The 15520-nt window shown below is 36.2% G+C and overlaps 1 protein-coding gene across 1 annotated transcript in view; it reads right to left on the reverse strand.

The window, feature by feature from the left end:
• The window catches only part of LOC125251976 (protein NLRC5-like), a 206758-nt gene that overhangs the window by 59566 nt on the left and 131672 nt on the right, over positions 1–15520 (reverse strand). The window contains exons 13-19 of the mRNA XM_048165030.1: positions 13344–13517; positions 12917–13090; positions 11909–12082; positions 11376–11549; positions 10815–10988; positions 9856–10026; positions 8227–8400 (exon numbers count right to left, since the gene is read on the reverse strand). Coding sequence (XP_048020987.1) covers positions 8227–8400; positions 9856–10026; positions 10815–10988; positions 11376–11549; positions 11909–12082; positions 12917–13090; positions 13344–13517 — 1215 coding nt within the window. The remainder of the gene's footprint in view (positions 1–8226; positions 8401–9855; positions 10027–10814; positions 10989–11375; positions 11550–11908; positions 12083–12916; positions 13091–13343; positions 13518–15520) is intronic.

Genomic DNA, 15520 nt, shown 5'->3' on the forward strand with positions numbered 1-15520 from the left:
CTAGGATCTTTTCTATCATTTCTTTCACACCTTTCAAAAAATTTGTAACTTCCTCGCACTCCCATATGCAATGATATAATGTACCTTTAAATTTGCTACATCTTAACCAAGTGTCAGGGACATTTTCATTATATTTATGCAAGATCACTGGAGTTATATAAATCTGCATCAACCAATTGTAGCAGTTGCAGTTTCAGGTGTGTGTTCATTGTCTGTGATTGAGCTTTTTTACATGCTTCCATCCAGTCCTCCATCTGAATATCACCATTGATATCCAATCTCCAGGCTTCCAGTTTATAGATTGAAGAGTCCTTTGATCCTGACACCAGTATATTGTATAATGATGAAATTAAACCCTGACTAGAACAATTTCTTTTAATTTATTTTTCTAGAATAGACAATGTTGGCATATCCAGAGAATTATTTTGTGATTTGGGTATGAAATTTCTTATTTGTAAATACTTAAAGAAATATTTTGTAGGAATATTGTATGTATTGACTATTTACTCAAATGTCATAAGAGTATTGTTAACATATAGATCTGCTATCTTCCGGATGCTCTTGTTGGCCCAAATCTTTAAACCTGCGTCCAACCTGCCTGGTTTAAACTTTCTATTGACCCAAATGGGACTAAATCAAGCTAAAGGGTAGGTGACACCTAAATATTGGTTCATGTCATACCATACGGCAATCATATTTATAATTATAGGGTTGGAAACATTTTTTTTTAAGATCTTAAAATTCTGAAGAGTATAAATATAAATTTAAAGGTAGGTCCAATTTGATAGCAGAAGATTCTATATCCACCCAAGGTAGTCCTGAGATAAAAAAAAAAAAAACTGTTCTAAGTTGGACTGCCCAATAATACCAATGAAGGTTAGGACACTATAGACCTCCTCTCTCATACGGCAAATACAAAAGTGTCAGTCGGAATTCTGTTATTCCAAATGAATTTAGTGAATATGTTTTTACGTCTTTGAAAAAGAGATTTAGGGGGAGGTAGGGGAATGTTCTGAAATAAATATAAAAATTTTGGTAAAACATTCATTTTTAAGATATTTATTCATCCAATTAAAGATATGGGTAAGGACAACCATCTTTCTATAGAGTAATTAACACTTTCAACAAGCGGATCATAATTTACTTGTACAATATTTTCTAATTTTGGTACAATTTTTACACCCAGATATGTAAAACAATCAACAATATTGAAGGTTGCAGCACAGCTACTAGGTTGCTGTCTGTCAATCTCATTTAGATACAGAATAGAACTTTTAGAATTATTAATTTTGTATCCAGAAATTTCTCCAAATACACTAATAAGGTCCAATAAAGCAGGCATTAATGTATCAAGATGTTTTAGAAAAAGAATTACATCATCAGCGAATAATGCAATTTTATGTTCTATCTGTTTAATCTTAATGCCTGGTAATTCCACATGTCTTTTTACTGCTATTACAAAAGGCTTGATGGAGATGGCAAAGAGCAGAGGAGAAAGGGGTGAACCTTGTCTGCACCCTCTTGAGATACTAAATGGTTTTGAAACTATATTATTTGTCAGCACTTCTGCTGTAGGGCTGTTATAAAGTAACCTAACCCACTTAAAATACCTTTCACCAAACCCAAACAACAAATCAAACAAATAAGACCATTCAACCCTATCAAAGGCCTTTTCGGCATCCAATGATAATAGAACAGTATCTAGTTCACTCCTCTTTTCATGAAGAATTTTTAGGACTTTTCGAACATTATGAAATCCTTGCTGCGTTGTATGAAACCATTTTGATCCTCTCCTATTAAATTTGGTAAAATACCTTATAATCTCTTGGCTAGAACTTTACATAATATTTTTGTATCTGAATTTAACAAACTAATTGGCCGCATATTTTCACACTTTGTGTTTGATTTTCCTGGTTTTGGTAATAATGTGATTAAAGCACCTCTCATTGATGTAGGAAGAAGACCTTGGTGATACGCCTCTACTATCATTTCCTAAAAGGGGGTTAGTAACTTTTTTTAAAACGTCTTATAAATTTCTATAGGAAGCCCATCTGGGCCCATGGCTTTTCCTGATTTCATAGAATCAATTGCTTCTCCAATTTCTTGTAATGTGAGGTCTTCATCTAATTTGATCTTTTCTTCAATTAAAATCTGGGGTAGATTTAGACGGTCTAAAAATTGCATATTGTGTTTCCAAATTTAATGACCGATAATTCATTATATAGGGACATCAGTAATAATAAATTCTCATTTGCTTCTTCTGTATCTGTAGTTTTCTGAAAAAAAATTCATTTTCTAATTTTTTGATCTGATCTTCTAATCGTTTCATTTCTAGTCTAGACCTCCTGGCTTTTGAGCTGCAAAAAACAAATAATATGTCCTCGAATAAAAGCTTTGAATGCTTCCCATCGAATACCAGCAGATGTTTCAGAATTATTCATTTCAAAACACAGATCAATTTGTTTGTTCACATATTCTATAAACTCGGGATCTTGAAGCCATCCTATCTGAGGTGCCATTTAGGGGGATTCTTTATGAATTTGGTATTTTTGTATGATAAGGATACTGCTGCATGGTCAGAGATGACTATGCTGTGATATATACAGTCTGTTATTTTGTTAAGCAATTGTGCAGATATTAGATAATAATCGATAAGCCAGAATAACATGAATATGATTTTGCTGTTGGATTAAGATCCCTCCAAGCATCTGATAAATTTAGGTCTTTTATAAATTCCTGTATCAATTTCCTAGCTTTAGTATGCGTTTTATCAATCCCTGTGGAACGATCTTTAGTAGAGTTTAGTACACAGTTCATATCCCCTGCGATAAGATAGTATCCAGGCAAACTAGCAGTTAGCAAAAACAAATAATTAAAAAATGTAGTGTTGTCATCATTTGCACCATATACATTAATTTAATTGATCTTTTCTGAAAAGATGGTACATTGTAGCACAATATATCTTCCTAATGGATCTTTAGTTACCTTCTGAACCTGTATTGGTACTGATTTATGAATTAAAGTCATTACTCCTCTTGCATTAGAAGTGTGACAAGCAGCAAAAACTTGTCCTTGCCATCTCCGTTGAATCCTGATTGTTTCACTTTTTACCATGTGGGTCTCCTGAAGAAAAACTACTTGTGCCTGTAATTGTTTAATCCTCTCCATTAACCTGCTTTATTTTTTTTTTAATATTACCCAGTCCTCTGCAATTTCAGGTTAAAAATTTCACATTCCCTGTCTCCCCCATGATCTTTTACTTTTCCTATTAAGAGGCATGCTCCTTTTTATAGACTCACAGATCTTAAATACTGAGAAGTAAAAACTACAAATAAAAACAATCATGAACAAAACACATATTGCTAAGATACATTGAACAACAACACCATTTTCCCCAGTACCGTACATGCTACTGCATTTAAACACCCACCCCTAAACACCCCTTATATACTGCATTGATTGGTCCACACACCCGTGAGAAACTATCAGGTACCTTTATCTATATATATTATCACAGCCCTAAATTTATTACAAATTTATTATTATTTGTAAACTTATTCTCACTTATTATATTAGAGTGTAAATGCATATTTTCACATCTCCATAGAACAATAACAACTGAATCTGCCTATTTACAAATTACAAATTTCAAAAATTACAAGTTACCAATACAATCGAACATATTATTGTTGATTCAGTCCTCATAAAAAAAAAAAAAAAAAAAAAAAAAAAAAAAAAAAAAAAAAAAAAAGGATAACGAAATTTGTGGAATGCAATCTGACCTATTTTAAAGCAGCCTACAATCAAGACTATAATAGTCCAGCTGAACTGCGCCCACCTTTATTCTTTGTCTAATTCTTCTATGAAGCTTTCCACTGCCACTGGTGTGTCAAACACCCTTGATTTATCCTGATGTGTAACAAGTAGACGAGCAGGGTAGATGATCCTGTGCTTACTGATTCCTCTCTCTCGTAGACTCTGTCTCACACCATCATAGGCTCTCTGCTTCTTGTGAACTTCTGCAGAAACATCTGAATGGAAACAAAGAGTGTGTTCCTTGTATGAAATCATCCCCTTGGACCTGGCCGCTCTTAGCACCTGTTCTTTTTGTTTGTAGTTCAAGAACTTCATTATTAGTGTTCTTGATGATGCACTAGCATCTCGTCTTGTGTTCTGGTCACCTATGTTTCGTTGTGGACCCACTCTATGTGGGCGCTCTATGACTAAAGATGTGCTCGAGTCCATTTCTAAAGTTTTTGGAATCCAGGCCTCTAAGAAAGCACATGCATCGTTTCCCTCTTCTTTTTCCAGTAATCCCACCAACCTTAGGTTGTTCCGTCTGTTTCTGTTTTCCATGTCGTCAACTTTGTCTGTCAGTTTTTTAACTTGTGATTCAAGTGAGTTCGTGTGAGCACGCAGCTGAACGATTTCATCCTCCGCTCCCGAAATGCATTCCTCGGCCTCTTTCACTCGCTCCTTCACCTCTTTGATCGCTGACATAACGCCGTCGATTTTACTCGTAACTCGTTTGTCCATTTCTTTAATGGCTTGTAAAACATCTGCATTGCTGGGGTTCAACTCAGTTACTTTCATAGCTTCACTGTCGTCATCTTCCTCCATCTGTCTTAGCTCGTCTGCGTGATCAGAATCTTGTGACATCTCTTGCAATTCGTTATTCACTTTTTCTTGAGTTCTTTTTTTTTTCGGTGCCATTTTAGTCGTTAGTCATTTGTACATTAATTACCAAAAGATGTGATAAAGTTTTAAGTGATTTTGAAGGATTATTACTTAACAATGTAGGAGGGTCGTTTTCTTTTGTCTTCTCAGTACCACTCCATAACCGGAAGATGATCAACATGTGTTGTTTGAATAGTGCTATACAAATAAAGCTGACATTGACAAGAGGGAGATTTGAAAATAAGGAAAAAAATCTGTAGAACGAAAAATGGGAAACAATACAAAACAGCTCAAAAGAATCTCACTGGAATGAAGGTTTGGGCAAGCGCTTTAGGACCCGGTTATATTAGAAAATCTTTCCAGCGCTAGAGAGAGCTAAGAGAGAAGGCCTGAAAACTGCTTTGATTCCGATTTCTGATTGACACTGGGTTTTGATTGTCTGGAGCTGTGAACATCTGTGCTGTTTGCAACTAACAAAGAACACTTTGTATTTACTCTTGTGTACTGTATGTTCATTTTTTGTGCTTGTCATTTGTTCATCAACTGCGCTTTATTTTTCATGAAGCATTTTGTTGCGCGTCAGCTGTGATAAACAGACATCCACTCACATTGCGTGTGTAACAGTGGCCAGATAGTGAGAGTTCTGCAGTTAACCCTTTCGAGCGTGAGTTTAAAATATTCTAACTGTCCCCCCAGAGTGAGTTTTTTTAAGGCAACCGTTATTTTAGAACGTTTGCCTTTAATGTTTCCATAGCGACGCGTCTTGCGTGTCACGAGCGCTGAGCGCAGCCACAATAACACTGTATGACAGGTGGATCGCTATTATTTTGTTTTTCCTTTTTTATTTAAAATATTCACAAACTTGCTTATCATGTCATCAACTATCTGATATTCCGATCCTCAAATATGTGTAAGTGAGTGTGTTTTGTCGTTTAAAAGCCTTTATAAATGATCTTTATCTTGATCTATAACGCGAGATGGGCGCCGCCATCTTAGTTTGCTCCTCAGTTCGCATAGTCCTGTCAGTCGGATTTACAGCAGGTGAATTCATCAGTTTCTCCCGAAATATATGCAAGTAAGTGGCTGGTGAACTGGAAGAATAATAGAGTAAACTTGTAGTTACTTGGGCCCATTATGTGTGCCTGATATGAATAAATGTCGGCAAATTGTTTATGAATGGATTGTTATTGCTCCTTCCACTGATGTCTGACATCAGTGTGTATTTTATAAACTCTAAATATATTGTTTTAATGGTACTTATGCGTATTTAAATGTCTGAAACCTTAAAAGAAAGGTTATGTGGCTGAAAACACTGCATAGCTGTGATATATGACAAGAGCTGCGGGCGTCCGTCTCGCAGCCAGAGCGCGAAAGAGCAGTTTGAATCTGGCAGTTATGTGACGTCGCTGAACGTTCGAAATCCCATATGTGGGACCGTACGCCCAGGGGCACTGAAATAAAAATCCCATATGTGGGACCGTACCGCTCAAAGGGTTAAACCACTGCACACTGATGACTGCTAGAAAATGCAATGCTTGGCGTCATTGGTAGTGCACTCGCCTTGCATGCCAGCAGCGATCAGGCCGGGGTTCGAGAGGTTATGATTGGAGTGTGAGTTTTGGAGGCGAAGCAATGAAGAGAGGGGTGTGTTTGTGTGGGTTGATTTCAAATATCAACAATGTCCAACAGCGTAGTTAAAATACCACTTACTGCACCTTTAACAGATTAAGGAATGAAAGTATTTCCTTAATCAGAAGACAATCAAACAAGTTTTGGAAAAGGTTCATCTGCTTTAGTGCTGCACTGTGAGAGAGTGTCACGTCTGTTCTAGGTTTAGTTTAGTTTATGTTTTCATGTCTTTTATTTTGTATAATTCTCTCAGTCTTGCTCCTCATGTGATTTTGTCATTGTGTTCAGGTGTTTCTAGTTTGATCAGTAGTGTCTCTCTGTGTGTATATAGCCCTCATGTTACCATTGTCTTTTGTCTGTCTTCGTTTCCTGTAACTGCTGTTGGTGAGGTTTATGTTCATGTTCCTTAGTCAAGTCTTTCTTTGTTATTTTAATTTTGTTTGCATTTATTTGAATAAAGTAGTGGTGGCGAGATGAAGCTTCATGAAGCTTTGAAGCTTTCCAGCCAGATGATTTGAAACATGGTTAATTTCTCAAGCCTTTTAATGTACGCAGAGAGTTTGATAGTGCTAAAATGTGTTACATGGTTCATGATACATTAACATACACAAATAAATAATTAGTTCTGTGAAGTATTTTGTTCAGTGTTGTTTCATAATGTTTCATAATTTTGTAACTGGGCAATGATTTTTTTGAACGTACGAGAAAAAACAAAGTTCTTTAAAATGGATAAAAAAAGTGAAAGTGATTAATGCCGAGTTCAGACTGCACGATTTTAGCCCCGATTTTGGCTCGCCGACAGGTTTTGAGAAATTGCCGACAAATGCCCGAAATCACAGGCAAATCGGTGCTCGTTCACGCGAGTGACAATCACGCAGTGTGAATGAGCAAAGACGCGATTTGAGAGAATCACCAAGTCGCCGACGCCTGTGAGATATTTGGCATGCTAAATATCTGGACCTGTCGGCGATTCAAAATCCTGCTGTGTGAAAAGTGTTCTGACTGAAAACTACATCGGCGATGACCAACAGCCAATGAGAGAGCAAGATACAGAGCAGCGGGGAGTTCGGGGGGGAGTTATAGACCACAACATCAGCAACCATGGCTTCGTACACATAAACATTACAATTCTATCAAACAGAAACAAAGCACAAACATTTGCTTGACCATCCACAACAGCAGCACATTGAAAAGTTATGTTTTAGCTCCAACTGTCGTTGCAGAACACACAATCCTTGTTCCTCGTGTCTCCCCAAACATTTCCTTCTCCCTATTCTTCTTTTATTTTTGTTGTTTTCACTGCAAATCAGCGCACAGGCAATTCGTATTTCAAACTTCTCGCAGGCTACTATTTTTAATAATAATGGCCGTGTGTCTCAATCAGATCCCTAGTTCAGTAGTCAGGGCACTGATCAGGATATCAGCCACAATCACTTTCATTATATACTGATTCACGACCTAGGGAGCTGATTGAGACGCAGAGCCAGTCTCACGTGAGAACTCCGGTCTTGAACGCGTGATATCGCGTTGTTTCCTTGTTACTTCTCGCGTGTGTTTGGCTGTGAAACGTAGTTTGCATGCGATTCTTTCTATTGTAAAGTCATGCAGTGTGAAACCCTCTGTCGCCGATCCATCGTGGACTGGACAGAGAGAAGTGGAAGTGCTTGTGTAACACGAGAGGGAAAAAACACACATTGTTACACCAAAAGTGAACCACTTCTCAAAACACTGCACTCAAATGAGTTGAAAAGCCAAATTTCTGCATATCTATCTAACTAGATTAAAAAAAAAAAAAAAAATGCACGACCAAGAGGGAAAACCCAGAAAGTGCACTGCTATAAAGAATGAAACAAGTCCTGCTGTCTTGAAATAAAAACTTCAAATCTCACTGTAACTGCTATAAAGTATAATGATACTAACTGTAGTTTCTCCAGCTTGAATTGTGGGTTCATCAGTAGATCACTGAGGTTTTTCATTCCAGAGTCTCCTAGTTTATTCCAGCTCAGGTCCAGCTCTCTCAGGTGTGACGGGTTTGATTTCAGAGCTGAAGTCAGGATGACACTCTGTTTCTCTGTAATACTGCATCCATACAGACTGAAGAGAGAAAGAGAAAATGACTCAAATCCATGTTCAGTTCATGTGTGAGTTAAATGAATCATGAATAAATGTCATACAGTCACTAATAAACCAGCAAAAAATATGGAAACTTAATGATAGAAACGAACAAACCAAGACAGGAGCATTTGAGGATACTAGTTACAATCCAAGTCTGGATCCGTTCTTACTCCCAAAAATAAGTGAATTCATCACTCTAGATTAATATATAGGATCAATATAGAAACAATAGAAAAACAAGCATTTAAATGGTCTATTTTTACATTTTTAATGCAAGAATTTATTATACTTGAATCAGTTATTAAGTCATTTTAGAGTGTAATTTACAATCTCTAAATACACATTTTGTTTAATAAAAGATTTAGTGAAAAGTACCATTAGTCCAGTATAAATGTAACATTTCAGAATAATCTATTTGTGTATCAGTTTTGTTGTGTTTTATTATCATGGTGTTGCTGTCTGTGTGTGTTCCTTTGTTAGTGTTCTTGGTTGTTAATTAGTTCCTGCAGCTGTTCTGTTTTACACATTAACATACACAAATAAATAATTAGTTGTGTGAAGTATTTATGCTCAGTGTTGTTTCATAATTTTGAAACTGAAATGTCAAAAATGATTTTGTTGAACATACGAGAAAAAACAAAGTTCTTTAAAATGGATAAAAAAGTGAAAGTGATTAAGGTGGACTGGGGAGAAAGAAGAGGAAGTGCTTGTGTGACAGGAGGGGGAAACAAACATTGTTCCGCCAAAAGTGAACCCCTTTTTGAAGCACTTCAATCAAACGAGGTTTCGAATGTCACCGGTGACGTCATTTCACTAAAACAATACAAGCCTCGATACGAAGCTCCGGCGGGAAATACCTGACGTTCTCGACACAAGCTTCGAAGCCTCAGTATCAGGAGTAGCATCGCTAGAAAAAAGCTGCATTTGTGTTCAGTCAACATGCCTTCAGTGGATCTTATTACAGGCAGATACTCATCACAGATTTTTTAAATGCACTTGTCCAAAAGTTACAGTATATGCTGCACCAAAATTAGACATTTTACATTTTGTGAAATACAAACATTAAACTGAAAGCAGTTATTAACAGTTCTGATGTCACAAAAAAAAAAAAAAAACTTGTTTTGAACATGTATATACAATTATATTTAATTTACACAGAATTAACGTGTGAAAGTTAGGAAAGAAATCTCTGTGTTTATAGAGCAGCTGTTTTTTCAATCTGTCACTTATTTGAAGAGTTTTCTAAGCTCTGGAGGAAAACCATTGATCTCCCTCTCCAGTAATTGAAATAATTAAATTATTAATTAAACATTTAAAGCTTGATGTCATATTTAAATTGTGTGTTTTTAATTTCCTGTTTAATTTTATTACTTTACATTGTTGAGGCTGAGAAAAAAAACTGCTCTGACTGAAATACTGTGAGGAAGTACTCACGTCAGTGTGTTGAGTAGACAGTGTTTATCCTGCAGTAGAGCAGCGATCTGATTCACTCCTGTGTCTCTTAGTTCACGTTCACTCAGATTCAGCTCTCTCAGGAGTAACGGGTTTTCACCCACAACTCTCTCCACATACTGACAGGCTTCATCTGCAGCAGCACTCAAAAACCTGCAGAAGAGTCAATTCAGTTCTCAACTAAATGACTGTTGCATTACAAACATGATTGATAAGATAAAAAACTTAATTATTGTTCTAAAGACAAGTTCTAGTTAGTTATTTAGAGGAAACACTTTTCTTTGAACATTTAAATACACAAATAAATATAAATACTTAAAGTCTAATAGAGTTATTGAATAGAAACTAGAGCGACACTCAGTCCTAAAACAAACTCATAAGCACAGAAAGTCAGACAGAGCAGAAGGGCAGAAGCTCACTAGATCATGATTTTCAGTATGAATACAGAGTGTGAAATTAAGGCCTCAAGATCTTTCTGGCTTTTAATCAGGAGGTGTGAGAAACATCAGCAGAGAAAACTGGCTTGTGAAACTGCATGTTTGTGAACATCTGGAGACTCACAGACCTGCTGTAGAGATACAGTGAATCTGGACTTGATGGAAAACAATTGTGTTCAGAAAACAATTTGACAAAGATTATCTAGAATTTTTAATGAGAAGTGTGCACAAAAACAAAATTGTTCATGTTAATTGTCAAGGTATACCATACTCCAGAATAGCACATATACTGACCCATAATGTCTATTTCACCTGTAGCTTGTACCACAACAAAACTGTGTTGACGGTTATCATCATCATGTCAGAACCTGCAGAATCTGATCTGGTCTTGATCATTTTGATGCAACAAATTGTCCAGCTTATTGTATAACTAAAATAATATATTTGTTATGAATAATTAGCCTGCATATAAGTAATTTTGTTCATTATTTCATCCCATCTCACCTCAGTGTCTTCAGCTGACAGTTTGAATCCTCTAGTAAACCACTGAACTCCTTCACTCCTGATTGTCCAGGATCATTTTCTGTGAGATCCAGCTCTATCAGGTGTGAAGGGTTTGATCTCAGAGCTGAAGCCAGAGCTTTATAACCTTCTTCTGTTACACTGCAGTTAGAGAGTCTAGAACAGGAATGAAAACATTCAGATGATTAATCAGTTAAACCTGAACAATAGAAATCATTAAAGTGAAAATTTGTTCTTTGTACAAATGTATTGAAAGTTAGTTGCAGAAACTGACAACTGAATATGGAGGAAAACAAAAGACACAGATAACTTTAATATGTTAGACATCAACATCACTTTCAAGATTTCAATTATCTAAAACTGTACAGCTGTGAACGTCTTTGATCTGAATGATTCACAATGAGAAAAATTAGAAAATGAGCTAATTCAAGTCCAAACTTCAACTCAGACTCAGTGTGAGATATTGAGTATAATGTATTTTAGTTTAAACTGTTAAAGTGATTTTAAGCATTTTGATTCTTGTATGTGAAGAATGTTACTGACCTCAATCTCTCCAGTTTACAGTGTGAATCCTTCAGTACGTCACATAAGTGCTTCACTCCTGTGTTTTCTATTTTATTCCCACTGAGGTTCAGCTCTCTCAGGTGTGACGAGTTTGATTTCAGAGCTGAAGTCAGGATGACACACTGTTTCTCTGTAATTCTGCATCCATACAGACTGAAGACAGAGAAATAAAAATAGTTCATCTTATGATGATCATCTTATTGAAGAGCTTAAGCAGCATTTAGTTTCCAATAGTCTGTTTTGAAACCAAGTTACTCTAGTTCTGTGTGATGAAGATACTGTTTCTTCACTTTCATTTTTAACTATTTATTTGATCTCTCTATTCTTTATTCTCTGTTGAAAAGCCAGATTTCTGCAAATCTATTTTACTACATTTAAAAAAAAAAAAAATGCGACCAATAGGGAAAACCCAGAAAGTGCATTACTATAAAGAATGAAACATAAGCTCTTCTGTCTTGAAATAAATAAACTTTAATCTTACTGTAACTGCTGTACAGTATAATGATACTAACTGTTGTTTCTTCAGCTTGAATTGTGGGTTCATCAGTAGATCACTGAGGTTTTTCACTCCAGAGTCTCCTAGATTATTCCAGCTCAGGTTCAGCTCTCTCAGGTGTGAGGGGTTTGATTTCAGTGCTGAAGTCAGGATGACACACTGTTCCTCTGTAATACTGCATCCATACAGACTGAAGACAGAAAGAGAAAATGACTCAAATCCATGTTCAGTTCATGTGTGAGTTAAATGAATCATGAATTAATGTCATACAGTCACTAATAAACCAGCAAAAACTTAATGATATAAACAAACAAACCAAGACAGGAGCATTTGAGGATACTAGTTACAATCCAAGTCTGGATCCATCCTCACTCCCAAAAATAAGTGAATTCATCACTGTACATTAATATATAGGATCAATGTAGAAACAATAGAAAAATAAACATTTAAATGGTCTATTTTTACATTTTTAATGCAATAATTTATTATACTTGAATCAGTTATTAAATAATTTTAGAGTGTAATTTACAATCTCTAAATATACATTTTGCTTAATAAAAGAAGATTTAGTGAAAAGTACCATTAGTCCAGTATAAATGCAACATTTCAGAATAATCTATTTGTGTAACAGTTTTGTTGTGTTTTATTATCATGGTGTTGCTGTCTGTGTTCCCTAGTTAGTGTTCTTGGTTGTTAATTAGTTCCTGCAGCTGTTCTGTTTTACCTTGATTACTCTGTCTGTGTATTTAAACTCAATTCTGTTTAGTCATTGTTCTGTTGTTTATGTTGAAGTGGTTGTGTTTTATCTCTCCTACATGTTAGATTTGTGATTAAAGACAGTGTTATTGTATTCACATTGTCATGGGCTTCATTACAACCAGCCATTTGTGACACATACAAACCCGTTAACTAATTCCATTTGTCAAACTTTCTTCAGATGGAGATACAGCGCTACAAATAATGTGAATTGTGCCCTGTTGTCTTAAAATAAATTAAACGGTAAATACAATATAATGATACTAACTCCAGTTCCTCCAGCTTGAATTGTGGGTTTATTAGTAGATCACTGAGGTTTTTCACTCCAGAGTCTCCTAGTTTATTCCAGCTCAGGTTCAGCTCTCTCAGGTGTGACGGGTTTGATTTCAGAGCTGAAGTCAGAGCAGAACAACCTTCATCTGTCATATAACAGAAGCTTAACCTACATTAGCAGAGAGAGAAGAAAACTATTTATTCTTAAAGTCATGTCATCTTCATAAGCAAACAAAACAGACAGAGGAAGAGAGATATTCATCTTTATTTCACCAGATCACAAAATACTAAGATGAAACTGTTTTCACAAATATAATGTGAACTCAGACTCAGTGTGAGATATTGAGTATAAAGTGTTTTGGTTTAAACTGTTAAAGTGACTTTAAGCATTTTGATTCTTGTATGTGAAGAATGTTACTGACCTCAATCTCTCCAGTTTACAGTGTGAATCCTTCAGTATGTCACATAAGTGGTTCACTCCTGTGTTTCCTATGTTATTCCCGCTCAGGTTCAGCTCTCTCAGGTGTGACGGGTTTGATTTCAGAGCTGAAGTCAGGATGACACACTGTTTCTCTGTAATACTGCATCTACTCAGACTGAATACAGAAAGATAAAAGACAATGATTCAGATCTATGATGATCAACTAATGCCATGTTCACACTACAGGACTTCAAACGTCGGCAGATCGCTGTACAGTTCAGACTACATGACTTGCTGTGGAGTCTTGAAGTCGTTGTGGTGTTCACACTACATGACACTACGTACAGTAAATGATCCGCAACAGGGGGTTACACACTACACGAGGTGACAACAACTCTGTCACCCGATAACTTTATTTGAAAATGGACATTGGGAAGAAATTAGATTAAATTATGAATTAAATTAAAATTAAATGAACCCTTTCACAAATAAGTTTAAAATATTCTGGCTGACCTCCCAGAGTTAAGGCCTCTATTAGAACGTTTCCTTTATTGTTTCCATGATGATGCGTCATGCTTGTCACATGACCGTGGCCGCACTGTATGACAAATATATCACTTTTCTCACCATTGTAGCATCTGCACAGGATCATCAACAACTTTAAACTAAAGAAAGCTTTTAACATTTACCCTCCTTCGTACAACTCACAGATCATGGCTCCGACAGATCTGGGTCAGATTGCCCCATTGGCATCTTTGTTGCCTCATTGAAGCTAAGCAGAAGACATTCTCACCAGCTCCAGGGATTTTAAAGGAGTCACCCTTGTTCGCCCCATGTTGGGCTAATGGCCATGTGGCACACAGACACTGGCCAAAACCCCAATACACATCACACCCACACATACAGACATGCACACACACACACGTATGGAGACTGTATTTACATTTAGCCTCAAAATATGACTATGCCAAAGTGTACCTGTTGTTGTATTCAAGTGTGCATGCATGTATCCATATTATATAAGCTTAGTATTGACTGTAGTTGTGTTAGTCTCACTCTAAACGTTATATTCAAGTATAAAACTGTATCTCTCCCTTAATGTCTTTGCCACCTAGCATGTTTAGTTCATTTTAACCCTCTCAGAATGTTCTAATTAACAATGTATGTTACATTACTGTAAAATGGATTTTTCTATTTTTAATAGTACTTCGAAGAAAATGGACTCAGATCGGATACTTCATATTATACTATGCAAATTAGGCCATAAATGGCGACAAAACTGCCCGCAGAAATTGCACCCTCGCCATATGCTGCCGCATCCAAGGAGGCGTTTTGGATTGTTTGTCCTTAAAAGACAACCACACGCATGTTCCTGTGTCTCTCAACATCTCACGCCCATCTCTTCCAGACATCTCTCTGTGATTTAATTTCAATCTTTACATTGTTGTGGCTCTGTGTTACACTGAGAAACAAAACTGCTCTGACTCAAATAACTGAGGAAAAATTATTATCAGCTTCAGCAACATTACCATTGAAAGTAATGTAATATTTTAAATAAATGGCAGTTTTTATCCTGCAGTAGAGCAGCGATCTAATTCACTCCTGTGTCTCCTAGTTCATGTTCACTCAGATTCAGCTCTCTCAGGTGTAACCAGTTAACCCACAACTCTGTTCACATACTGACAGGCTTCATCTGCAGCAGCACTCAAAAACCTGCAGAAGAGTCAATTCAGTTCTCAACTAAATGTATGTTGCATTACAAAAATGAGTGATAAGATAAAAAACGTATTTATTGTTCTATAGACAAGCTCTAGTCAGTTATTTAGATTTAACAATTTACAACATTTAAATATACAAATAAACATACAAATACTTGAAAACAAAGTCTAATAGTCAGAGATTTTTAAAAAAGAAACTAAAGAGATACTCAGTCTAAAGCAAACTCATAAGAACAGAAACGTCCCACAGGGCAGAAGGTCAAAAGCTCACTAGATCATGATTTTCAGTATGAATACAGAGTGTGAAATTAAGGCCTCAAGATCTTTCTGGCTTTTAGGCTTGAGACTCATAAGTCTTGTTCAGACTGTCAGTCCAAATCCAATTTTGCGCACATCCGATTGAAATCCGATCAGATTCAGCAAATCTGAATGGCCAAAAATCACATGAAATGCAATTTTT

The sequence above is a fragment of the Megalobrama amblycephala genome, linkage group LG17, assembly GCF_018812025.1.
Source record: "Megalobrama amblycephala isolate DHTTF-2021 linkage group LG17, ASM1881202v1, whole genome shotgun sequence".
Classification (NCBI taxonomy): Eukaryota; Metazoa; Chordata; class Actinopteri; order Cypriniformes; family Xenocyprididae; genus Megalobrama; species Megalobrama amblycephala.